A 23,285-nucleotide genomic window follows, 5' to 3' on the forward strand; every position below is an offset into this window, starting at 1 on the left:
GGAGCGTGGCTAGGCACGGACTCTCGAAAGGGGTTTTTTTTTTATTTACAACATCACTTGCAAAGGGCAAACAGTTGGGTCCTTAAATCAGGGTTTATGGGGTAGGGGGAGTGGGAGAGTCTCTCTCCCGGCCATCCCCTGTAACCTGTAACGGGGGAAGGGTCCCAAGAGGCGAGGTGCTGGGACTCCGCGCGCGGAGGACAGAGCGACGCGCACGTGGGAGAGGAACTGCTTTCCCCGGGCTGGGTCAAGCCGTACCTACCGCCAGGCTTCGGAGAGAAGAAGGGAACGAGGGCTGGGCGTGGGGGTGCATTTCTGCAAAGCTCAGGGCTCAGCGCCCTGGAGGCACAGCCCTGACACTTCTGGGTGTACGGGCGGGGCTTCACGTAGAGCCCCGCAGCCGCTCCAGCGAGGGTGTCCCCCACCCACGCTCCTCGGGAGGGACGCGCTCCGTCCCGCCTCCCCTGCCCTCTCCCCTGCCCTCTCCCCGCCCTGCGCGCAATCCCACCTTCGCTCCAGCTCCGGGAGCCTCCAGGGCAGCCGGGAGGCGTGGCCCGCGGGCGGCCCGCCCCTTTGATGTGCGCCGGCACCGCTGTGATTGGACAGTCGCTTGTGACGTGAGGGGACTGCGGTGGGCCCGGGTGCTGCGGCAGCCGCAGCGCCAGCCGCGGCTCGGGCTCCGGCTCCCGGGCATTTAAAGGGGACGCGGCGGCAGCCCGTGGGGGGGGGTGGGGGGGGATGGGGGGCAGGTGGAGGGGACGGCCCAGACGCACATCATCCACGGCCCCTCGGGACTGGAGGGACTCGTGAGCCGCAGCCCAGAAATCCGGGGGTGGACAAGACACCACGTCCCCTCCAATTCCCGTAAGCACCCCTTAGCCCATCCTGCGCCCAGATACCTCAGCTAGCCCCTCTCCCCCACTCTTTGCACTCCAAACTAAGCCGGGACAGACCTCTGCCGCCGCCGCTCCCCGCGTGAGTCCTGCGCTCCCGGAGGTATAGGGGAGGGCTGGGGTCCCAGTGCGGGGTGGGGGCTGTGTGGAGTTTGAGGGCGCTCCTTCACGCGTGTCAGTGGGGGGAGCCCCTGGAGCGGAGAAATGAGTCCTCCTTCTTTCTGCTACCCCGGGAACCTCGTGCCCGGGTAGCCCTCTGTCCCCTACTCGGGCAAAGCGAAGGAATCTGTGCCCCCCCCCCTTGCTCCCCGCCACCCACGAGCCCCCCTGGGCTCCCCGAGCTGCGCACCCCCCCCCCGACCCGCATTGGAGCGAAGCACCCGCCAGCTGGGGGTGTGCCAGAGTGCCTGCTTTCCAGCCACCTCTAAAAATATCTCTCCCCCCACTCCACCGGCAGCTGCCACCTCCCTGTCCACTGAGGATCCCCTTCCAGCTTGTCCACCCAGGCAGGGTGAGCCCAGAGGAGGCTCCTGGTCTCAGCTTCTGCACCGACACCGGGGCTACAGGTCATCACGCCAGCTAGTCAGAACAGTAAGCTCACAGCTCAAGGGGGTCTCCAGGGCGATAGGGGACGCTCTCTGGCTGCCGCTGTCCCAAGAGCCACCAGGGACTCCTAAGTTCTAATCCTGAATCTGACGCTGTGCGACCTCCAGGATGTTAGCTTGACCTCTCTGGGCCTCGGGTTTTTTCCTATTTGCTGCTGGTGGTAGCGAGAAGGAAGAGACCATGGTGACGTTGGGAATACTGCCTGGGAAAGGGAGAAAACCTCAGCTTAGTTGTGACATCCAATTCCTAGTGATTGATGCCAGAAGGTTCGGTCTTGGGCAGGGGGCTTGTCACTATGATATCTCCAGGGTCCTCACTCCCCACCCCCATCCCTCTTCGGCACATTTCCTGGGGGGAAACTGTCCCCAAAGCCTGTCCTGTGAGCTCCACCCATTCATTAAGAGGGGACTTTCACACTTAGGGCCCATGCCAAAGAGGGGCCTGTTTCCCTGCCCCATCTGCCACCCCATTCCCACAAATGTCATCTATAAGCATTTGTTGTAAAAGGCAGGAGGGAGCAAGGAGGAATCCGGTGATCTGATACGGAATCGGGTAGGCAGGCGCCGCTTTTCAAGGGGACTAGAATATGGACCCCCTGCCACCCTTAAAGAAACCCCCTCTCTCCTCTCTCTGCTCTAGCCATCTGGAGAAGCTCAGAGACCCCGTCTCCCTTTTCTCTGAGGGACTCTTTTTGGTGACCACAAAAGAATTTGGTCACTTAGGACAAAGCTGCCAGAGGTGAGTACGCTTTTTGAACGTCATGAGAATGAGATCCCAGGAGGGCCTGGGTCCCTCTGCTTGCTGTGGGGGTAAGGGGGGGTGGGTGGCTGCCTGGCCCTGCTCAGCTTCTGGGGGAAGAAACCCAGGACGCCTGGCTTTCTGCTCTGGGGATGAAAAGAAACGAAGGCAGTTCACCAAACAGTAAATATTCAACTCATTTTCCCTGAATAGATGAAAAACATGTAACTGTATCGTTTGCTCTGATGCATAAGTTTTGTACACAACTGAAAATCGGTAGAATATTCTACCAAATTTTTTTTTTTTTTAAGAAAGGGGCAACCGACACAAGGAGACCCTTTTCTATGGGATGAAAGTTGCTCTCTGCTTGAGCAGCCTGTGTTCTCTTTGTATCTTTGTATTTCCCGCTCACTTGCCCGGCGCGGCACGTGTCTGTGTCTGACCCTGCTTGTTTCTATCACGGGAGGGGTATCCCTTGACCTTTCTCCCCCAATGCACTAGGCCTGGGGACGGACACAGGCTATCAGGCAGGCTTCTGGAAGGTTGGAACTCCCTCCAGATAGGGCCTGGGGACAGCCCTCCCATCCTCCAAAACATGCCATTCCAACGTCCCCATGCCTCCCTCCCCTTCCCCCCCCATCTTCTTGATCCCTCCCCCCCAACCGCCTCCCTTTTTTGCCCCCTGCCCCATTCGGCTTCGGCTGCCTTTCCCAATTCCTAGATTAAAAGTTCTTAAGGGAAAGGCTGAGACCCACATCCATCCCTGCCAAAAGGGCTCCGTGCACGTACGGTTCGGGAGTGGGGGGGGGGGGGTGGGATTGGGGTGGCTCGAGGTGACACGGCCTGTCCCTCTGACCTGTGTCCTGTTGCTGGGATGTCCCAGTCTCTGTCTTGGGGGCAAGAGGTTCTCCCTGATGTTCTGGGATGATCTGGGGTGAGTGTCACCTTGACAAAGTCAGGGGTTTCCAGTGTCATCCGCTGTCACCACCAGAGGGCAGCAACCAGCCAGACACTTGTTCCTTTGCGCGGCTAGTCGTGGGTTCTCAATATTTTTCCAGATCTGGCCCAGCTTCTTCTAGTCGCTCATTCAACCCCAGGGGCAGAGCGGAGGGATGGGGCATGGGGAGGCAGTGGGAGTTGTAGGTGACATCCTCTGTAGCCGAGTTGGTGAAACCCCCACAAAGCTAAACCCTGTCCCCAGAGCCACACAGCAAAGCCCCGCAGAAATTCCAAACTGACTCCTGGCGGATTGCCAAGCTCTGAAAGCACCAGGGAGGCCAGTCTCTGATCACCTGTGATGCCCAGGGGTCCTGTTGCCTCCACCCCTGGCCACCTGTGGTACAATGAGCCTGGTCACCTGCCCCTCCCCCTTTAAGGGCAGAGAGCACGCAAGGCTGTGGCCAGCAGTTCGTGAACCAGGCTCCCCGTGGAAACAGCACAGCCTGGGGCACGTTCACCTCAGACGCCAAGTTCTGGTTTTACGATCTGTCTTTGCCACTTACAGGGAGTGACCTTTAAGTCGGTTCACCTCTCTCTGGGTCTCCGATAATGTCACCTTTAACCTCTCGAATGTTGCCAGGGGGGTTGTGAAGACGATGCCTCGCAAGGGCTTGGCTGCCTGGGAGAACTGTGTCTATTTGAGGGGTTTTTACGGAGCCCCTGGGGGTGGTTCATCCTCAGCAGAGGAGACGGAAGCAGGCCGGCATTCGTGGTGGAAACAAAGCTAGCATGCCCAACAGACCTTGTGTGGTTGTCAGGAGCTCTGGACGACGGCTGGAGGCCCCACAGAGTCCCTGCAGGCGGTGCCCAGGGTGATGTACCAACGATGAGTGGGTGTTTTCCAGTTGCTGGCCTCCGATGCCTGTCTAGGGTAAGTGGGTCCCTCTGGGGATTTCTCAGGATGAGGCCTCAGCCCCCTTCCCCTGCTGCGGTGGAAGGAGCCCTATCCAGCCCCTTTTTGGCCTATCCTCGTCTCTCCTGGGCCTCCACTAATCCCTGGAAACTTCCATCCCAGGTGTGGGGGCCTGAGGCTTTATTTACGTCTTCAACTCCAGGGATCCTGGGCCCCTGAGACTCCCAGATGGATGTCAGTGAGACCAGAGGGTGACCCTAGGGACGAGTTCAAAGGGACAGTTCTATTAGGGAGGCAGAGAGCTAGGTTCACATCCCAGCTCCGAAACTGAGAGCTTGGACTTCTGTTTCACAAGGCGGGCCGGGCCAGAAGCATCACAGGAATATCAGAGAGCGAGTTAGGAAGAAACCAGAAGGAAGAGTGGGCCCGTCTGGACTAACTGGGGTGGGAGGCCAGGCAGGAGAAAGGCAGCGTGGCGGATCTTCTGAAGCTGCACGCGATTTGCTCTCTGCCACCCGGTCATGTACCGCGGCGGGCAGGCAAGGTGGCAGGGACAGGCCTCTGAGGGCTTCTACAATCTCCATCTGCTTGCCTTTCTTTGTGCCTCACACATGCCCTGTTGTCCCCTATCCTCTCCCATGTCCTCTGGAGGTGGGGGACGCTGGCCCGAGGCCCCCACTTCCCGGAGCCCCCATCCCCACTCTGTCTCTCTGTCCGGTCCGCCTCTAGGCTCCCCTGGCACGACCTCCTCCTAGCCTTCTCCTTCCCTGCCAGGCGCCCGCCCCCTTCTCCCTCCCCTCTGCCTTTTCAGCCACGCTGCTCTCTTTCCTCTCCCTCGCCTGTCTCCCAGGTATGTCGCAGCCTGGCTCGGGAAGCTCCTACCTCCCCAGGCCCCACTGCTTCTCTTGGTGCCCACTTCCTTCGGACTCTGGCAGAAACCCCACCCGCTGACGTGTTCCTCCCAGGGAATTGGCAAGTGATTAGTGACGATGAGCTGTCAGCACAGGGCCCTAGAAACTCCCTGGAGAAGCAGTGTCCCATCCTTGGACCCCCGCTAGCCACAGCGCCCAGAGAGCCATCCTGGGTCACCTCGCCGGCCTGGTTATCCCAAGAGCTAAACTTCAGTTCTCTGGCAGCCCTTAGCTCCTATCGAGGTTCAAGGACCTGGCATTCGCAATCCACATGCCTTGGATGATACCAACAGCGTTCCCTGGCGCCTGGCTCCTTATTGTCCACAGTCCCATCGAGGGGGCACGGCCCAAAAAAGGGAAGGAGGAGGCTGCTTCAGTGGGATGAGTGCCCAGCCTCCCTTGCTTGTGTTTGTCAGGGAAGAAGGGTGCGGAGAGGACTCCACACCAACAACCGGGGTCCCTGGGAGCCTCCAGAACGGCCTCGTCCAGAAACCTCCCCAAAGGAGTGACCCGTTGGAAGCTGCTCTTCCCCTCTTTTAAGCTGACCCCGTTAAGTCTCAGTGGCCCCAGATGAGAGTAGCAGAGACAGGTGCCAAGGACGCCCTCCTGGGGTCCGGAGGAGGATGGTCTTCTGAGGCCAGACGCCCCGCACAGTTCGCAGAGAGGTGCCGACGGGGTGGGCAGGGGAGGCTGGGGAGAGGGCGGCGGCGTTGGGGACTCCGCCCAGCTTAACCAGCCTTGGGTCCTCCTCAGGTCTTGGATGTGCCAGCGCCTCTGGCCGTGGCCCGCTAACCAGCCTCTCCCCGGCCGGCTCGCGCCGCGCCCCCTCTCGCTTGCTCCCTCCTCCTCCTCCTCCTGCTCCTCTCCCCCCTGCTCCCAGGACGGCGGGATGGCGGCGCAGGGCGCGCCGCGCTTCCTCCTGACCTTCGACTTCGACGAGACGATCGTGGACGAAAACAGCGACGACTCGATCGTGCGCGCCGCGCCGGGCCAGCGGCTGCCCGAGAGCCTGCGGGCCACCTACCGCGAGGGCTTCTACAACGAGTACATGCAGCGCGTCTTCCAGTACCTGGGCGAGCAGGGCGTGCGGCCGCGGGACCTGCGCGCCATCTACGAGGCCCTGCCCCTGTCGCCCGGCATGAGCGACCTGCTGCAGTTTGTGGCCAAGCAGGGCTCCTGCTTCGAGGTCATTCTCATCTCGGATGCCAACACCTTCGGCGTGGAGAGCGCGCTGCGCGCCGCGGGCCACCACGGCCTGTTCCGCCGCATCCTCAGCAACCCGTCGGGGCCCGACGCGCGGGGGCTGCTGGCGCTGCGGCCCTTCCACACGCACAGCTGCGCGCGCTGCCCCGCCAACATGTGCAAGCACAAGGTGCTCAGCGACTACCTGCGCGAGCGGGCCCACGACGGCGTGCACTTCGAGCGCCTCTTCTACGTGGGCGACGGCGCCAACGACTTCTGCCCCATGGGGCTGCTGGCGGGCGGCGACGTGGCCTTCCCGCGCCGCGGCTACCCCATGCACCGCCTGATCCAAGAGGCGCAGAAGGCCGAGCCCAGCGCCTTCCGCGCCGGCGTGGTGCCCTGGGAGACGGCCACCGACGTGCGCCTCCACCTCCAACAGGTGCTGAAGACGTGCTGAGGACCGCGGCCTGCAGGGGGCGCCCGGGCGGAGAAGGGGGCGGGGTGGGGGCGGGGAGATCGGGAAGTACAAAACCTAGTTTGCCTACTCCCTTTTCCCTTTCGCTTTGGTATGTCCCTCCGGGAATTTCGGGAACTCCGGGCTCGTCCACCTGGGGGCTGGGGGAGAGAGTTCGGAGCCATCCCTATCTATGCAGTTAACCCGGCTCGGCCGCCCCCGCCCCGACCCAGTTCCACTGCAATGTTAAATTCTGGAGTCTGGCCCCCACCGGGGTGGTGCGCATGCCTGGAAGGCAGCAGTGTTTTCCAAAAAGACCTCGCCCTCCGAACGGAGAGGCAGGGGTTCCCTGGCGGGGTGGGGGAAAGGAACATCTCCCACTGCTTTCACTGCTGCCTTGGGCCGCGAAACCTTCCCTCTCCCCCAGTCTTCTGTCAAGGGGACCCCGGTCCCGAAATCCTCCCGGCCGCGCCGCAGTCCCGGCGGGGAGACAGGAAGCCCTCTGCCGAGGGCCTCAGGCCTAGATCTCGCTTCACCTATTGCGTCCCCACACTACACCCTTTTTCCTTTTTGCCCCCCTTCCCGCGCCCGCCGTGCCAGCCTCCCCAAAGGGGGGAAGAAAAAAAAAAAAAAAAAGCCAGAGGGAACAGTCGCCTCCTGGTGGTGGAACGGGGTAGCGCACCGTCCGGCTCGGCTCCTTCCAGCCAGGGACCTCGCCGCGCGCGACGGTGTCTCCTCTCACCCCAGCCTCGTCTATGCAGCAAAAGACCAGGGACTTTACCAAAGTCGCCCCGCGGGCTGAGCCCTCTGCGCCCCCCTCCTCCCGTATGGAACAGAAAGCCATGATGTTTTCAAGCAGAGCCAGCGAAAGCCAAGCCCCTCCTCCCTCTTTGGTGTTCTACCGCTATAAAGGAGGTGACGGGCAAAGAGCTGACTGAGGTCTCTCGCGCCGGTGTCCGGAGGGTGAGGGTGAGGCGACCCCTGCTCCCAGAGAGCCCCCACGTCAGCGGGGGAATTGGTCCCCACTCTGGGAAGAGCGCCCGGCTCGGGCAGCCCAACCCGAACAGTAACACAGCGAGCAACGGGCCAAAAAAGGAGATTCAGTCAATGCAGAGGGGGCACCAGGGGGCTGGCGTAGGGGCCACCTCACGAGGACAGAAGAGACGGGGACAGACTGCTGCCAGCGGCAGCAGAGGGGGGGGGGCTCAATAATGAGCAGGAGCCTTTAACTCCCTCCTCTCTGGCCCCCCAGCCCTGCGGGGCAATCACCAGGAGGTCATCAGAGTTTTATTCAAAGTTGGCACTCAGTGCTGCATGGAGGGGTGGGTCTTCTGTGGACAAGATCACCAAAGTCCTTGGCTTCCGGTTCTTTCCTGTCTGCAGCAGGCCTTCGGATACATCCCTTCTCTTCCCAGGGCCCCTTCCCACCACCGAAAGGAGGGGGAAGGGGCGGGCACAGCTCACAGGTGGGCAGGCCGGGTCCCGCCTTGACTCTGGAGCTGACTTGGCACTGGAGCTCAAGAGGCTCACAGCGCAGTGCTCGGGCAGGAGCTCAGAAAGCCCCCAGAGTGTCAGCAGCTGGGCTCCACGTAGTTCCCTGGGAAGAATCCAGTCCCCTCCGAGCTGACGCCCTCACACCAGCCATCGGAGTAGCGGCGTGTGATGCAGATGACGGTGCCCTTAGAGAAGGAGAGTTCGTTGTCCTTCTGGCGGGTGTATGGGTACAGCGTCACCACTGCAGGGCGGGAGGAGAGGGTGTCGTGAGACGCGCCTCTTGCCTTACCGTGGGGGGTGCAGGGGCCCCTGGACAGGATTCCAGGCAACGTCTAGGGGAGGCGGCTGCAGGGAGTGGGATGGGGTGGGGGGAGTTCCTTCTCCAAAACTCTTGGGACCCCTCCCCAGCCGGATTAATATTCAGTGCTGGGCCAGCTGCCTGTCCAGCTTGGTTCACCACTCCTGGGTGAACGTTCGGTCAGCTCATCAGAAAATAGGGTCTGTGTGTGTGTGTGTGTGTGTGTGTGTGTGTATGTGTGTGTGTGTGTGTGTGTAGCAGGCTCACACCCTTGAAGATTCTAGAGTATTGGGGGGGGGGGGATCCCTAGTCCCGGGAGTCAGGTACCTTTCTCCAGGTATGCAGCAGGGACCCAGCTAGGTTCCTCTGGCCCGAAGCCTGGTGGGGGCAGATGTGGCAGTCCCAGCTCATGGACGTCCAGGGGTGGAGGAGGGGGCAGGTCCAGGGGCAGCTCTGGTGCTGGGAGGGGAAAGCAGAGAGCCTGCAAATATGCACCGGGAACCCCCTCCACTGGCCCCAGAAAACTTCACTGTTGGCAAGCAAGGCTCCAGGATCTACCCATTTGAGGTCATCTTTCTCCAGCCTTCCACCACCACGGTCCCCCCACCGGGTCTCTAGAATGCAGTAGGCGCTCAGCAAACACAAAAATACTGAGCAGTGTGCGGCCGTCAGGCTCTGCCACTGAGCTGGGTGACCCTGGGGCAACGACTTAACTTAACCTGTCAGCCCCGACTGCGTCTGTTAAGTCAGAGTGTGAACACCCTCGTAGGGCTGTTAAGGTCAAGCGAGAAAATGGAGGGGAAGCTTGAACACAGAGCCCGGTAGAAAGCAGGCGCTGAGTTGAGGCGAGCCAATTCCATGCAGGGAGAGAGGGGTGGGGTGGGGTGTTAGGAGGTGAGAAGAGACCCCCCCCCCACCCCGACAGTGGAGCCAGGAGAGGGCGGGGCTCCTTACCCAGCAGGGGCAGGGACACTTCCTCCAGCGGAGGGGGCGGCAGGAAGACTTCGGTGGTGGCCGGTGGAGGAGGAGGAGGTGGAGCCACGGGGTTCGGGAGAGGTGGGGGTGGGGGTGCTGCCTGCCCCTTGGTCGCGGACACCCCACCCACACCTTCGGCGCTGCTGAAGTCCAGAGAAAGCGGGGCTCGGCTAGGTTGGGGGACACCTCCCCTAACAGCATCCCCCAGCTGGCCCCGCCCCCCTCCAGTCGTTAGCCCCGGGGCCTGTGATGAGAGTCCTCTGGACCCTAGGAGTCCCCCTGACAACCGGCCCCCTCAACCCCCTCACTTGGACTTGTGGGGCTCACCCTGCAGAGGCCAGGGAAGAGGCAGACGAGGCGGTGGAGAGCTTGCCGTCGGGCACCACCGGAAGCTGCACCGGCTCCGGGATCCTCGGTGGCCTCCTGGCGGCGGAGGGGAGGGGTGCCGTCAGGGGAGCCGGGAAGGCTTCCAGGGCGAGTGGGGGTCGGGTGCGGGGAGGAGGAGGGGGCAGCTGGCGGAGGAGGAAGTTTGCGGATGGCAAGGCCTCACCCCAGGGTGGCGGAGGCGGGCGTCGCAGGCGCCTTGATGCTCTTTCGAGAGAGGGTCCCCGTCCGCGACAGCTGCGTGCTCAGATCCTGCGGGGGGGGGGGGGAGGGGGAAGCAGGGGACAGGGCTGACGTCTATGGGAACCCCTCCCCAGTACCCTCCCTGGTCCCAGAAAGGAAATGAGGGAGAGGCACCGAGAACTGGGAGGAAGAGCGCCTTCACAGCAAGTTCCCATTTCCACTTCCCAGCCCCCTCTCCCACCCCCCCCACCCCCGCCCCCCACGCCCCGCTCGCTGTTGCCTGGGCCCCAGGCCTCTAGTCGGGGCCGCAGGCCCGACGGAAGCCTGAGCAGACGCGGTCTGACGGCCACTTCCTCCACCCAGCCTAGCATCCGCACCTCGCACCTCGCTCCCCAAAGCATCTCCGTGGCCAGCTTGGTGGTCTCTAATTCTGATAGATCCTAACCCGGCAGGCGCGCGCGCGCGCGCGCGCGGGGGGGGGGGGGGGCTCAGGAGGTGGGGTGGGGGCGGAGGGGACCATCACACTTAGCAATGTCCCACCCGTCATTGGGATGGGCCTGCAGAGCTGGCTTTGGGCGGCTCAGGACAGAGAGGGGCAGGGCGTTTAAAGTGCACACAGGGCAAGGGCGAGCCCACACGTTACTGGTGGGGTGTCGCCAAGTCCGCGGACCTGGGGAACGCTGCCCTCTGCTGTACTCCGCGAGGCACGAGACAAAAAGGACCCGAGCTGAGGCGCAAAGAAAGAATGGAAGCTGGACCATGAGGAGAACCTACTGGTGGGGAGGCCTGGTGGCTGGAGGAGGGAGTGCCGTCTCCCCTTTTGGGGGAGACGGGCCGTGAAGGGTGTTAAGAGGTCCTTTAGATCCAGGGGAGCCTTAAGCTAGCCTGGCATGTTGACGAAATGGACCGTGTGTGTTCTCCCCCCTCTCAGGAGATGAGCCGAGCAGAAAATGTCAGTGGCCGTGCTCCCCTGGCTTCACAGGTCCCCTCTGAGTGGCCGCATGCATCCCCGCCCCTTCCCACCCCCACAGCAGCCCCCCGGGTGAGTGCTCGGCGGTGACCTCAAACCTCCAGACAGAGGAAGTTGCTGTTCTCTGTGTGTGGCTGGGGAACGATTCTCATGCACGCCCCTGACATCCTCCCTTCCTCTCTTCCCCTTCACACCCACCCAGCCCCCACGGAAGGGGGTTGCTCAGACCCCACCCTCAGCAGACCATCTGGGGACAGGGTTAAAGGCCGGCCATGGAGCGAGGGGCCGGGAAGGAAGGGGGGGGGGGCTCGGAGAGTAGGGGTCCATCTAAGGTGATGGCTTCAGAGAGTGAGGGGAAAAAAGGGCTGCGGGTTGGGACAAGAACATGGTCGTGGAAGAGAATGGGGGCCCGGGGAGAAGGGAGACACGGAACAGGAGAGGGTGGGTTGTGGGGAAGAGGAGGGGCCCTCTCTCTACCTTGATCCCATGGCCAATGTCATCCAGGCAGCCAAAGTTGAGAGGTCTCCGGTAGTAGGGCGTGAGGGGAGGGAGGCTGTCGGGGGCGATGACTTTCTGGCCAGGGGGCAGCCGCTGGACAGTGGCTAAGGTGCCGATCTCCCTTCGGGCCACCTTCTCCATATGCATACTCACCATCTGCCACGACAGGGGTTGAGGTGATGGGGGGGGGGGGAGGTGGCTTCTGCCCCAGTGCCCTTCCTCTTAAGGGAGGAGGAGGATAGAGACTTGGGGTGGGGGTGGGGACCATGGGAGGCCGAGAGATCCAGAGAAAGAGTACATTTTCTCCCCCCAGGCCACGCAGCATTTGGGAAAAGAGTTGCCAGGGGAGGAAGGAGCCACTTTGGAGAGACTTCCTGCTGGAAGAGCATGAGGGTTATTATTAGCTGGAGCAGGATCCAGCGGAAAAGAGAAAACCCGGCATCCCTGCAGATGCTGGGAAGAGACCGGAGCCCCGGGTTGGCTGGGTAGCAGAGGTGGACGGTGTGGACCATGCGGAGGGGGCAGAGAATCGAGGCTGTATCAGCTGACTCTCTTGGGGGGACAGATAAGTGAATTCGCTTCCTCTTGGAATGTTCTGTGGGGCAACTCACAACATCCAGAGGGTGGGTCCGCGTTGGGGGGGGGTGGGGAGAGGAAAAGACACACCCCGCCGTGAACACGTGGGTGATGGGCAAGCCAGGCTGATGTGCCAGTGGATCTGAGCGTGTTGTTGATGGGGCGATTCCTCCGCCAGGGATCCGGGAAGGAAGGAGGAGGGTGAGTGTGCTAGATGGGCGGGGGGCCACTGTCTCGTGGTGGCATTGTCTTCGGGGCTGAAGACGGCCTTGCCCAGAAACACTTCGGGTCTAGGACAACTTAGCCCGTTACCACCCCGGGGTTGAGATGCAAACAAGGCCCCTCTTCCTCTTTCTTGTCCTGTACGGCCAACCGGGGTTGGTCAGGCCTGCTGCCTACGGCGCCGGCGAGAGATCAGAGCAGGAAAAAGCTCTGCCTTCAAGGAGTTCCTAGTCTGGGAGGGCAGCAAGGCCCAGCACGGAGACATAACCAGAGAGGAGGAGGCTCACAATGCTTGGGAAGCGCCAGGCTTCTGTGGTGGAGGAAGGCATTTGGAGGAAGGCGAGAAAGAACATTCGCCGGAGCAAGTGGCCGAGCAGGGGGGGCTGAAGAATGGGGGGCCGGTGCAAGAGGCCCTCCGAAACACCCCTTACCTGGCCCAGCGTGTTCACACGGGCTTCGACCTGCCGCAGGGAGGCCGCCTGTAGGTCCAGCATCCGTAGAGTGTGTCCGGCCAGGTTGCCTACTTGATAGGCCACACTGGCCAGAGCCTGGGTGGTGAAGGCCATGGTCTCCTCCAGCGCCCTCCGCTTGTCTGTGGCCTGAAACACACACGGCCCTGGTCTGAGGCCAGCCCAAGGATTCCGCTGGATCCTTGGCTGGGCGGGTAGGGTGGGAGAGGGTGGAGGGAATGTGGGGGCTGAACTTTCTTTCTTTTTGAAAGAGAGAGAGAGACAGAATGTGAGAGACGGGGAGGGGCAGAGAGAGAGGGAGACACAGAATCTGAAGCAGGCTCCAGGCTCTGAGCTGTCAGCCCAGAGCCCGACGCGGGGCTCGAACCCACAAACCGTAGGATCATGACCTGAGCCGAAGTGGGAAGCTTAACCGACTGAGCCACCCGGGTGCCCCAATCCCAGCCCTTCTAACCAGAAGCTCTGGAAATGCGGTCAATGAGTCTGTGCCTTTAAAAGCTCCCCGGGTGACTCTCGGGTTTCTTGTTTTTCTCCAGTCCGCCGGGTGGTGTTTGGGAACCAATGACCTAGTCCATTTTATAGACCAGGAAACTGAGGCCCAGAGACGAGTGACTTCATTCATTCATTCCCTCAGCGTATTGGGAACAATACACTGATAATCCGGTAAATCCAGACTTCCAACCATGGCCTATATAGGGCCCCACAGGGTGGGCTCTGCTTTTCTGTCCCCCCTCATCCCTTGCCACCCTCTCTCACGCACCCCCCCCCCTCCATGCACATTGGCCATTAGGTTCCTGTTCCTGATCAAGCTAAGATTGTTTCTACCTCAGGGCCTTTGCACTTACTGTACTTATTTCCAGGAGCCTTATTGTTAAGTCTCAGCTCCTTAGAGACATATTTTGTTACCACCTTAAGATTCTCCTAGCCGATTTCTGTATTGGCTCTCTTCCGTGTTTCCCCTGTAGCCTTGTCCTCATAGCACCTAGCACTGTCAGAAATGATTGATCTATTTACTTTATTACCTAGCTCCCCCTCCCATCCGCCCTCCCATATACTAACACGTAAGCACGGTGAAGGCAGAGAGCCTGTCTGTTTTATTCTGTACCCTACCCCGGAACAGTGCCCGACACACAGACGAGATTTAATAAATATGCGTTTGTGAGTTAAGTAATGAATGGACTTTGACCCCAAACACTTTCTGGGCATCTCCGTAGTGCATGGCAGGCGCTGTGCCAGGTGCTGGCCGGAGTCACCCTGCCAGTCAGCCGTGGAACGGTGGGCGGGGAATGGCCGAAGACAGAAGAAGGTTTTGCTTGCTTGTTTGTTTGTTTGTTTTGTCTTGCTTGTTTTGTTTTGTTTTCAGTGCCCCGTCAGACCACGGGCGCTGGAGCAAAACTTCTCTGTTATTTGGTTTCCCAGCAGCTTCCTCATCTCAGGTCAGATCATGCCACTGCTGTGATTTAGCCTGTCCCCCTCTCTAGGGGGTAGGGGTGAGTCCAGGGCAAGTCTGGGCCAGGCCCGAGCACTGACGGACAAGGCCGCACCATGCTGCCCCCTTGCTAAAGGCCCTTGCGTGCTCCTCAGGGCCCGTCGGCGGAGAGAAGGCGTAGAACCCATTAGAGCAGGACGCCTCCAGGGTGGCCTGAGCCAGGCTGGAGTCAAAGGGCAGGCCCAGATCCTTGTGGGCGGCCCTTCCCCGTCTTTCTGTTCCAGCAGCTAGATACTCATTTGCCCGGAGTTTATACCTCATCAGCGTATGTAACCAAGAGCCTTGAAAAGGCGAAGAAATCAACCTGAAATCAACCTGGGGTGTTTAAACCAGAAAGGATAGCAGGTCTAGTTTCTAGGTCAAGACCTTTCTTTGACAGGTGAGGACACAAAGGCCCAGAATGGGGCAATGGCGACTCCTCCTTGGTCCCCACCCAGATTCCTCCCCCCAGGTCCCCTGCTAGGACCGATGTGTGGAACGGTTAGCCCAGATAGCACAGTGCCTGCTTGGGCCCAGCTCTGGGAGGCTGGGGCCTGGATACCTGCTGACCCCTGGTTTGGGCTTGGCCCACAGTCGGGCCTGGAGGTACGAGGGTGTGAGATCCACCTTCATGGCCCACTGCTTACTCATGATGCAAATTACCTTCTCTGTAAACTCAGTGGACTCTGACCGAGAACTCTGCAGTTGACCCCAGCCTGCCCTCCCCCATTCCCCATGGGTTTCCCGACACCTGGTTGGGGCCTTGGGGCTGAGGGAGGGGGCGGTGGGGAGGCCCGAGGGCATGGGAACCAGGCCTGGTTTAAGAGCAGTTCTGAGGGGCGCCTGGGTGGCTCAGTCGGTTGAGCGTCCGACTTCAGCTCAGGTCACGATCTCACGGTCCGTGAGTTCGAGCCCCGCCTCGGGCTCTGGGCTGACGGCTCAGAGCCTGGAGCCTGTTTCCGATTCTGTGTCTCCCTCTCTCTCTGCCCCTCCCCCGTTCATGCTCTGTCTCTCTCTGTCCCAAAAATAAATAAAAAAAAAATGTTGAAAAAAAAAAAAAAAAAAAAGAGCAGTTCTGGGTGGCTCAGTCGGTTGAGCGTCCGACTTCAGCTCAGGTCACGATCTCACGGTCCGTGAGTTCGAGCCCCGCGTCAGGCTCTGGGCTGACGGCTCAGAGCCTGGAGCCTGCTTCAGAGTCTGTGTCTCCCTCGTTCTCTGCCCCTCCCCCCACTCATGCCCTGTGTCTCTCTGTCTCTCAAAAATGAATAAACACTTAAAAAAAAAAAAAAAGAAAAGAAAAAAAATCGGACTCGGGTCTCGGTGACCCCTAAATCCCCTGTGCGCATGGTGAATAGAAGCGAGAACCCATCTGAAAGGGCCTGGGGGTGCACAGAGGCTACTGAAGGAACGGACAGAACTCCTTCTGCCCTCGTCCAGAAGAGGATGCCCTCCAGCACCACGAGAACCCGGCTGCCTTCCGAGCCGCAAGGTCCGTGTCCTCCACAAACGGGTCACTCAACATCTCCGCAAACCGATTATTTCTCAGGGCCGCACATTCACCTAGAGGTTTGGGGATGGGCTCTGGAGTCAGAGTTCTGGGTTCGCATCCGGATTCGGCCACCGGCTTGGAGACCTCGGGAAAGCGAGCTCGGCTTTCTGAGGCTCAGCCTCCTGGCTGTAATGTGAGAGCCCCTCTCCCCTCTCAGGACGGGGGGGCGGTGAGGACCCACAGAGGCCATGCGGGCCACATGCCTGCGCAAAGGAAGGGTGCAGAGCGCTTTACCTGCTATTATCATCGACCCTCTTTAATCTGCCATTTTCCCATAAGCACTTGCTACTTTCATTATTTTTTTTTTTTCCAACACTTCGACCGTGCCGGGAGGTCCCCGGGCCTTCCAGTGCGAATGAGCTGGCTTTGCCTCATAGGGCATGTCAGGGAAGGGGAAAGGGGGAAAGGAGAGAGCCCGGTTTCAGAAGTCGGGAGGCCGAGGCCGAGCTCTGTCACATCCAAGCTGGGTGACCCTGGACAAATCACCTTGCCTCCCTGAGCTGCTGGCTCTTCCCCTACGAAAGAGGAATAACGCTACTTGTCTCATAAGGTGCTTACGAGCATTAATGAAAACACAGAGGTGCTCAGTCATTGCCAAGTTTCCCTCGCCCCTCTTCCCTCGATCCCCGAATCTACGTTGAGGGTCTCGGAACAACTATACAATGTAGGGAACTGTTCTAAAACGCCACGATGGTCGTCTTTTGCCGGGAGACGGCTCCCAGCCATCACGTTGTCCTTCCCCTGCCTCTGCGTCAGACCCCGTCTCTTTAACCCAGCCTGGTCTTGAGGTCTGTCTCCTCTCACTCAGATATCAGGGAGAGGCTTCTCTCCCCCGTCTCTCTCAAGTTCACTGTTTGGAGAGTTCTGAGGTCTCACCTGGAGACAGCCTGCGAACGGAAGGACGATGACAGCATTTGCATGTGTATGAGGCTTTGGGCCTGTGGGTGCGAGCGGGACCCAGGAAGGAGACGGGTGGCCTGTCCCGGGGCGTCTCTGAGGCTCCCGGAGAGAGGAGGGACGGGGGGGGGGGGGCGGGTGGGTGCGGGCTGGGTAGCACAGCACCAGGGCTGAAGTTTCGGGGGCCTGGAAAGAAGCCGGGGCCTGGGGTGGAGTATTTCCCAGCCGGGGCCCAGGACGCGCCAGCACCTGTCAGAATGGCTCCCGTGGTCCTGCCTTGGAGGTGGGCTCCGGGCCCCTCGGGGCCTGTGCCCCGTCTGCCTACCTGCACGTAGTTGTCCACGCAGTAATCGGCGACACGCAGCAGGGCGCTGTGGTTGCCCCGCAGGGCCTCCCGGCCCGTGGGGATCTCAAGTTCCTGCAGTTGTTGTAGCTCGGCCATGGCCCCCCAGCCTCTGGCTGGCTCCCCTGGGAGCCGGCCGGTTTTGCGCCTCACCCTGTCCTTGATTGGTCGCTCTCTCTTCCCCCCCCCCCCACCACTTTTGGTTTCCTCTGCGTGAGAGACCCAAACCTGCTTGCAAAGGGCAGGCGGGCTCATTCCGGGACAAGAGGAAGTGAGTCCCTGTTCCCTGGGCCTGAGACTCTCTGCCCCCTGCCCAGAGGAAGGGGGAAGCCAGGGGCCCCTCTGGGAGCCCAGCCCCCCAATCCCTCCCAGCAGAGGAAGCCAAGGTCGGGGCGCTGTGATTGCTCCCTGGGCCTGGAGAGGAAACTGCTAGGCGGGTGGGGGGTGGGGGTGGGGTGGGAGACGGAGGAGGAAGGGGGCTGGCCTGCTCTGGGGGGATTGGGGAGGGGAGGTGGATTTTCCACTCATGGAAGGGGAGGAAAGGGCAGAGGGTGGGGGTTTCCTTGGGAAGCTCAGGGATGAGTCACCAAGGGCCTGGGGAGTGGAGGGTGGTGAGGCTATGGAGACCAGTCGTGCTGGGGGCCGTAGGGTGTTGAGCAACAGTGGAACACAGCCAGCACGAGAGGAGTCGGCTCAGACACCGGGAAGACACAGCCAGAGGCCCCCTGAGAAGCGTTCCCAAGCCTCTGAAGGCGTATGTGTGAGGGAGACCTGGGGCCCATGCCCTGTGCCTGACGGAGGTAAGACGAGATGACGCGGGAGGGACTCCGATTAGACAACAGGAAGGAGCTGGCTTTGAGAAGCACCAGGTGTAAGGTCCAGATTAGCCGGTGGATTTCAGGAAGCATCGGCGGACAGAGCAGCGAGCTGGTCTCAAGAGGTGCGTGCTTTCCATCCTGCGTGAACAGGGCGGTTGGACTGGAGGCCTGCAGGGCCCCGGCCTGCCCTTAAATTCTTAGCGCTCGCAGCTGGGGGTGGGGCTCGGCGTCTGGAGCCGGCGTGGGGGGAGTCAGGGTGGACTCCGGCCTCCTCCCAGCCCCTTCCAGCGCCCCTTGTGTCAACCCAGAGGGAGGGGAAGAAAAGGATCCCTTACTGGCCATATTGGTGTCTCCGGCATCTGCCTCTCGACAGGGTCCCTTTGTCGTGGGACAGGTGTCGGCCTGAGCCGGAGCTCAGGATCTAGGAAACAGCATAGCCCTTAGGGGGTTCTGGAAGGAGGCCGAGAGAAATATCAGGATGTGGGCCCCGTGCTCAGCGACTGGAGAGGGAGACCCGCACTCAGGGCTCAGAGGGACACGTGAAGGCCAAGAAGCACGGACCCGGGCGTTAGAGGTGGCCGTGGCCCCAAGTGCTGGCAGGCACAGCCTCCTAAGTGAGGAGTCTGTTGTTTTCAGTAAGCAAAGCAAGGACTGGACGAGCTGGAAATTGTGAGGTGTCATCGCAGGGCTCCAGGGGGAGACACCACCGTTTCTTGGGTGAGGGACGTTAGGAGCTGGTCGAGGACTTGCTTCACCGAGAGGAAAAGGCTCAGAGAGGCTCAGAGGGAGGGGAGGGGAGGGCTTGGGAGAGAAGGCACGGGGAGGGGAGTGTGTCGGGCCGGAGGGTGAGGACTGGCTGTAAGCCAGGAGGGTCACTAAGGGAGCAGGGCGGGTGCACGGGGCAGGGTATCTGCTCCAGGGGCAGTGAGGGCTTGGAGGCTCAGGCCAGTGGATGGGCTTAGAACCCTGAGCCCCTGATCAGCTTAGGCATCAGAGGTTTTGGCTTCCAGACCATCTGCTTTATCCGAAGACTTCCAGCCGATAAGCGGGGGAAGCTCAAACACCGTCTTGTCTGAGTCGGGGACTTGAAGTGCACATTCTTTCCCGGCAGGTGAGAGGGGCTGAGGTTGCGCTGGGCTGGGCTTTAGTCTTAGAATTATTCCAGTGAGGCACCTGGCAGGCCTTCCCGATGACCCTGTCGTGATGGTGCTGATTGCAGCCAACTCTCGTCATCGTAATAAATGCGTTTATGATTCATTATGCGCCAGCCAGAGGGTTAAAAATATTTGAGATGCAAAAAAAAAAAAAAAAAAAAAAAAATTTGAGATGCATTTATTTTCCTAGGACTCGCAAAAATCATACAAGGAGGGAGGGTACCATCATTATACCCATTTTGCAGATGGGGAGGGGGTGGGAGGGAGTCTAGGGTGTGAATACGCAGGGCCTGAGGTGAGGGGCAGGGCAGGGCAGGGAAGAGGGCTCACGGGGACTGCGATCCCAGCTGCGAAATCCTTTCCGGGACCCAGGTGTCCCGGGGGGCAGGATGGCCCAGGAGCTCAGCGAGAAGGACCTGTTGAAGATGAACGTTGAACAGCTCAAGAAGGAAGTGAAGAACACAAGAGTTCCGGTAAGCCTCGTCTTCCCTCCCCTGCCCCTCTCCTCTTCTCCACCACAGCCCGGTCCTTTTGGAGCCGGGACCCCAGGAAGAAGGGACAGACGGTGGGCTGGATGGTGCAGGAGAGGTAGGACGCAGAGGGAGGCTGGGGGTCAGCCCCACGGGGGTGGCCAGGAGCGAGGCCCGCGGCCTGGCGGGCCTCCCCAGCTCCGGCCAGCGCCCCTCGGAGGCAAGAACTCACCCCCCCCAGCCCCTGCCTGTCCCTTTGGTCTTTTTCCTCTGCAGCCTCTGTCCCCACCCTGCCCAGGACCTGTTTATTTGGACCGAGGGAATCATGGATCCCGACAGACAAACAAGGACTCTAGGGCCACGCTTTGTTTCCTCACAGATTTCCAAGACGGGAAAGGAAATCAAGGATTTTGTGGAGGCTGAAGCAGGAAATGACCCTCTTCTCAAAGGCGTCCCCGAGGACAAGAATCCCTTCAAGGAGAAAGGCGGTTGTGTGATAAGCTGACGGCCCTGGGGCCTCCTTGCCCTGAACGTCCGCCCCTCCTCAGCCCCACTCTCCACCAGGACGCGAGTGTCCCCGGACGCCCAGGGAGCCAGGCAGTTTTCACCGTCTCTGGGCCACAGCATGAGTAAAGACACCTGGCCGTGCACTTGGGGGTCCGTTCCCCAACCCCTTCGACTCTCCCCTCCTCCACCTGCTGGGTCACTGCTGGTCCCGCCTGGAGACCCTCTGAGGAGAGCCTCCTTGGCTCAGCAGCTGGCACCTTGTGCGGTGGGGGTCTGAAGAGCGTGCGACACCCTGAGACCCGAGACGGGAATCCTTAGAGACATCTGGGCCACCACAGGGCCGTCCTGTCTTCCCCTCCACTGTCTTCCGCAAACCGGCATTCCTATTCAGAGTAGTTTGGGTTGAGGGCCGGAGTAGGGGGTGGGGGGGGGGGGTGGTCCTTCTTCTTCGTCGTGTGTCCGATCCCTTGGTCCTCCCCCTAGTCACTTTAGTTCGCCCCAGAGGGGCCTGAGGACAAAAAGAGCTTGGCAACTCATGATGTCATGATTTCTTTCATATTCCTTTTTTTATGTTTATTTATTTATTTATTTTGGAGAGAGAGAGAGAACAAGCAAGGGAAGGGCAGAGAGACAGAGACAGAGACCCAGAATCCGAAGCAGGCTCCAGGCCCCGAGCTGTCAGCCCAGAGCCCGATGCGGGGCTCGAACTCACGAACCTGTGAGATCACGGCCGGAGCGCAAAGTCGAACACTTAACCGACTGAGCCACCCAGGCGCCCCTGTAGTTGAGATTCTCGAGTGTCTCTTCCGTGCTGGGCACGAGGGGGGAAGAATGACGACACTCACGTGGCTCCTGTTTTCATGGAGTTTAGCGGAGAAGGTGTGCAATTAGGCGCCACTGAGCGGGAGGGGAGGTCAAGGGCGGTGTAGGGAGGGGCACAGCGCAGACACTCAGGCCTGTGGGCAAGGTCAGCGTGAACTGTTGCGGGCCGGTGGGCAGCGGGGCGGAACTGGGCAGACAGAGGCCCAAGAGGGAGAAGGGGGTCAAGCCTTCAAGAACCTTCTGCGCGCGCAGTCAAGAACTTTGTTCTTCACTCTCATTGCAGCGGAAGGCCTACGAAGGCATTAAGCAGCCAAGGGACAGGAACTGACTCGCAGAAGGGAGGCTACACCCCACGAAGGAGGATGCTGATTCCTGGGCCTTGTTAGCAAGGAGATTACGGTCTTAGGGAGCCACAGGTGGACTCACGTGATACAGGGCGCTCAGTGCAACGTGTGGGGGCAGCGGGGGGGGGGGAGGGATGAGGGGACCCAGAGGAGGACAGCCTAATCCAGCTGAATGAGTGAGTTGCATCCTGGGAGGGAAAACAGGGAAAGGCCTCTAGAAGGAGGTGATAGCCTCATGATGTCACGGTTTATTTCATATTCTTTTTTTTTTTTTTTATGTCTATTTATTTATTTTGGAGAGAGAGAACAAGCAAGGGAGGGGCAGAGAGAGAGAGAGAGAGAGAAACACAGAGACAGAGACATAGAATCCGAAGCAGGGTCCAGGGGGGAACAAGAGAGGGGCCTAGAGCTTTGGAGTTCACGGCTAGAGACGAGGGCTTGGAGGTGAGCAGAGGGGTCTTGGTGTAACCCACCGAGCTGCCGGGAGCGGGTTGGCGGGTGTTTGCAGTTAGAAGAAAGCTGGTGTTTGGCAAGATTGAAGGCGGGAAAGCACGGAGACAGAGAGACGATGGAGGAGATGATCATTGGATCCGGGGCGTTGGCCGTCGTAGGTCTAGAGCGGGGAGATGGGGGTGAGGAGTTCTTTGGGTAAAATAAAGTTTTCAGGTCCTGACACCTCGCTGAGTGATGGCCGAGGGAGAGGGAGCTGTCGAGGAGAACGAGCTCCTGGCTTGGGAGACGACCAGGTACGACCGAACGGTCACCCACGGGAAAACAAACCCAGCGTAACACAGTGATCCCGCTGGGGCTGCCCGCTCTCTTAGCACCCAGGGCCTGCTGGTGAGGTCATGGCCGCTGGTCAGAATCCAGGACCTCCTGGGAAGGGTCCACTGCTTTCCCCAGGCCATCCTGAAAATTCCCTCCCGACCCCGCCTCGCCATTCTGCGATTCAGCCTCGAATAAATTCAGCCACTCGCAACATCCCCGGCCTGGGAGGAGGAAAAAAGGGACGAGAAAGGGCAAAGACGTAAATACGAGAATTCTTGGTGTTTTTTTTTTTAATTTTTTAAAAATGTTTACTTGTTTTGAGAGGGAGAGAGAAAGCTCGAGCACGAGGGCGGGGAGGGGCCGGGGAGGGGGGTGGGTAGAGAACCCCAAACAGACTCCGCACCGTCAGCTGCGCGCCCGATGTGGGGCCTGAACCCACGCACCTTGAACCCAACCAACCGTGAGAGCACGACTTGAGCCGAAACAAGAGTCAGACGCTTAACCGGCTGAGCCACCCAGGAGCCCCAAGAACTCTTCTTTTTTTTTAAAAAAAAATTTTTTTTTTCAACGTTTATTTTTGGGACAGAGAGAGACAGAGCATGAACGGGGGAGGGGCAGAGAGAGAGGGAGACACAGAATGGGAAACAGGCTCCAGGCTCTGAGCCATCAGCCCAGAGCCCGACGCGGGGCTCGAACTCACGGACCGCGAGATCGTGACCTGGCCGAAGTCGGACGCTTAACCGACTGCGCCACCCAGGCGCCCCAAGAACTCTTCTTTTTTTAAGGCGGGGGGGGAGGGTGAACACTCCAGAAGGTTCTAGCAGTAAGAAAGGAAAAGCAGGTGGGGGCTACGGCGATAGGGCCACAGGCCCCGTGGCTGTGGCTTCCTTCTTCCACCCGCCCGGTCCTTGCCCTGCTACCTCCAGGCGGAATCTCACTGATTGGCGTCTTCGGTCGAGGGGGTGACCCTAACCGTTATTCCTGGGGCGTTTGAACCCTGGACGGGGCTCTGCAGAAAGTAGCAGCTTCTTCTGCACACCTGCTCTCAGGGCACACTGCCCAGGTGCCCCGGGTGTGCTCTTGGCTCCTCCCACACCCGTCCCGTCCACCCCGAGGTGTGGGAGCAACCAGAAGATCCCTAAGCCGTCCGCTCCGAGCCCCCCTTCTGTCTGTTTTCCGGATGCCAGGAGGGGCCTCAAAGGGCCGAGGAGTTATCAGCCTCAAAGGAATTATTAGTTGGTGCCCTGGTGGCCGCATTCCTTCCCCGCAGGCCCAAACCTTCACGAGGTCAGCGATGAGCATGATGATGAGCTGGGGGGGAGGCCTGGGTGTCATCTAAGCCCCCCCCCCCCGTCCCCGCCTCAGTCCCGTAGATCCGGGGGTTTCACACCCATGAGAGAAAAGCCCCGTGCGTCGTGACTGGTTCACTTCAGAGCGCA

At 60.3% G+C, this 23,285-nt stretch overlaps 3 protein-coding genes and 1 long non-coding RNA gene across 23 annotated transcripts; 2 read left to right on the forward strand and 2 right to left on the reverse strand.

The window, feature by feature from the left end:
- The first annotated feature begins 740 nt into the window (after positions 1-740).
- On the forward strand, positions 741-7,563 carry PHOSPHO1 (phosphoethanolamine/phosphocholine phosphatase 1). 15 transcript variants are annotated; one of them, XM_045488486.1, is made up of 6 exons: positions 741-864; positions 1,351-1,484; positions 2,139-2,237; positions 3,995-4,107; positions 4,940-5,061; positions 5,754-7,563. In XM_045488486.1, exons 4-6 carry the CDS (start codon positions 4,063-4,065, stop codon positions 6,637-6,639), a joined length of 1,053 nt encoding a protein of 350 aa, XP_045344442.1. In that variant the 5' UTR covers positions 741-864; positions 1,351-1,484; positions 2,139-2,237; positions 3,995-4,062; the 3' UTR covers positions 6,640-7,563. The 15 variants fall into 15 exon arrangements, with proteins under 15 accessions (XP_045344442.1, XP_045344453.1, XP_045344454.1 ...); XM_045488491.1 differs by having other exon boundaries at positions 753-975; positions 3,918-4,107; XM_045488492.1 differs by having other exon boundaries at positions 753-975; positions 3,921-4,107.
- Positions 7,564-7,860: 297 nt separating this feature from the next.
- Positions 7,861-17,150, reverse strand: ABI3 (ABI family member 3). 2 transcript variants are annotated; one of them, XM_045488483.1, is made up of 8 exons: positions 16,946-17,150; positions 12,668-12,835; positions 11,418-11,594; positions 9,954-10,039; positions 9,731-9,826; positions 9,383-9,543; positions 8,756-8,887; positions 7,861-8,371 (listed from the first exon to the last, which is right to left on the reverse strand). In XM_045488483.1, exons 1-8 carry the CDS (start codon positions 17,060-17,062, stop codon positions 8,208-8,210), a joined length of 1,101 nt encoding a protein of 366 aa, XP_045344439.1. In that variant the 5' UTR covers positions 17,063-17,150; the 3' UTR covers positions 7,861-8,207. The 2 variants fall into 2 exon arrangements, with proteins under 2 accessions (XP_045344439.1, XP_045344438.1); XM_045488482.1 differs by having other exon boundaries at positions 9,383-9,546; positions 16,946-17,145.
- LOC123603506 lies at positions 15,959-16,939 on the reverse strand. The gene is made up of 2 exons (XR_006714913.1): positions 16,600-16,939; positions 15,959-16,238 (listed from the first exon to the last, which is right to left on the reverse strand). It is a non-coding gene; the product is annotated as an uncharacterized LOC123603506 (long non-coding RNA).
- GNGT2 (G protein subunit gamma transducin 2) lies at positions 17,147-20,468 on the forward strand. Of its 5 annotated transcripts, none has more exons than XM_045488506.1 (4): positions 17,147-17,234; positions 17,612-17,763; positions 19,308-19,408; positions 19,785-20,468. In XM_045488506.1, the coding sequence occupies exons 3-4, from the start codon at positions 19,325-19,327 to the stop codon at positions 19,908-19,910; spliced, it is 210 nt and encodes a 69-aa protein (XP_045344462.1). In that variant the 5' UTR covers positions 17,147-17,234; positions 17,612-17,763; positions 19,308-19,324; the 3' UTR covers positions 19,911-20,468. The 5 variants fall into 5 exon arrangements, with proteins under 5 accessions (XP_045344462.1, XP_045344461.1, XP_045344457.1 ...); XM_045488505.1 differs by having other exon boundaries at positions 17,204-17,349; XM_045488503.1 differs by lacking the exon at positions 17,147-17,234 and adding an exon at positions 18,792-18,892 and having other exon boundaries at positions 17,647-17,903.
- Positions 20,469-23,285: the final 2,817 nt, after the last annotated feature.

Source organism: Leopardus geoffroyi, chromosome E1, assembly GCF_018350155.1.
Source record: "Leopardus geoffroyi isolate Oge1 chromosome E1, O.geoffroyi_Oge1_pat1.0, whole genome shotgun sequence".
Taxonomy (NCBI): domain Eukaryota; kingdom Metazoa; phylum Chordata; class Mammalia; order Carnivora; family Felidae; genus Leopardus; species Leopardus geoffroyi.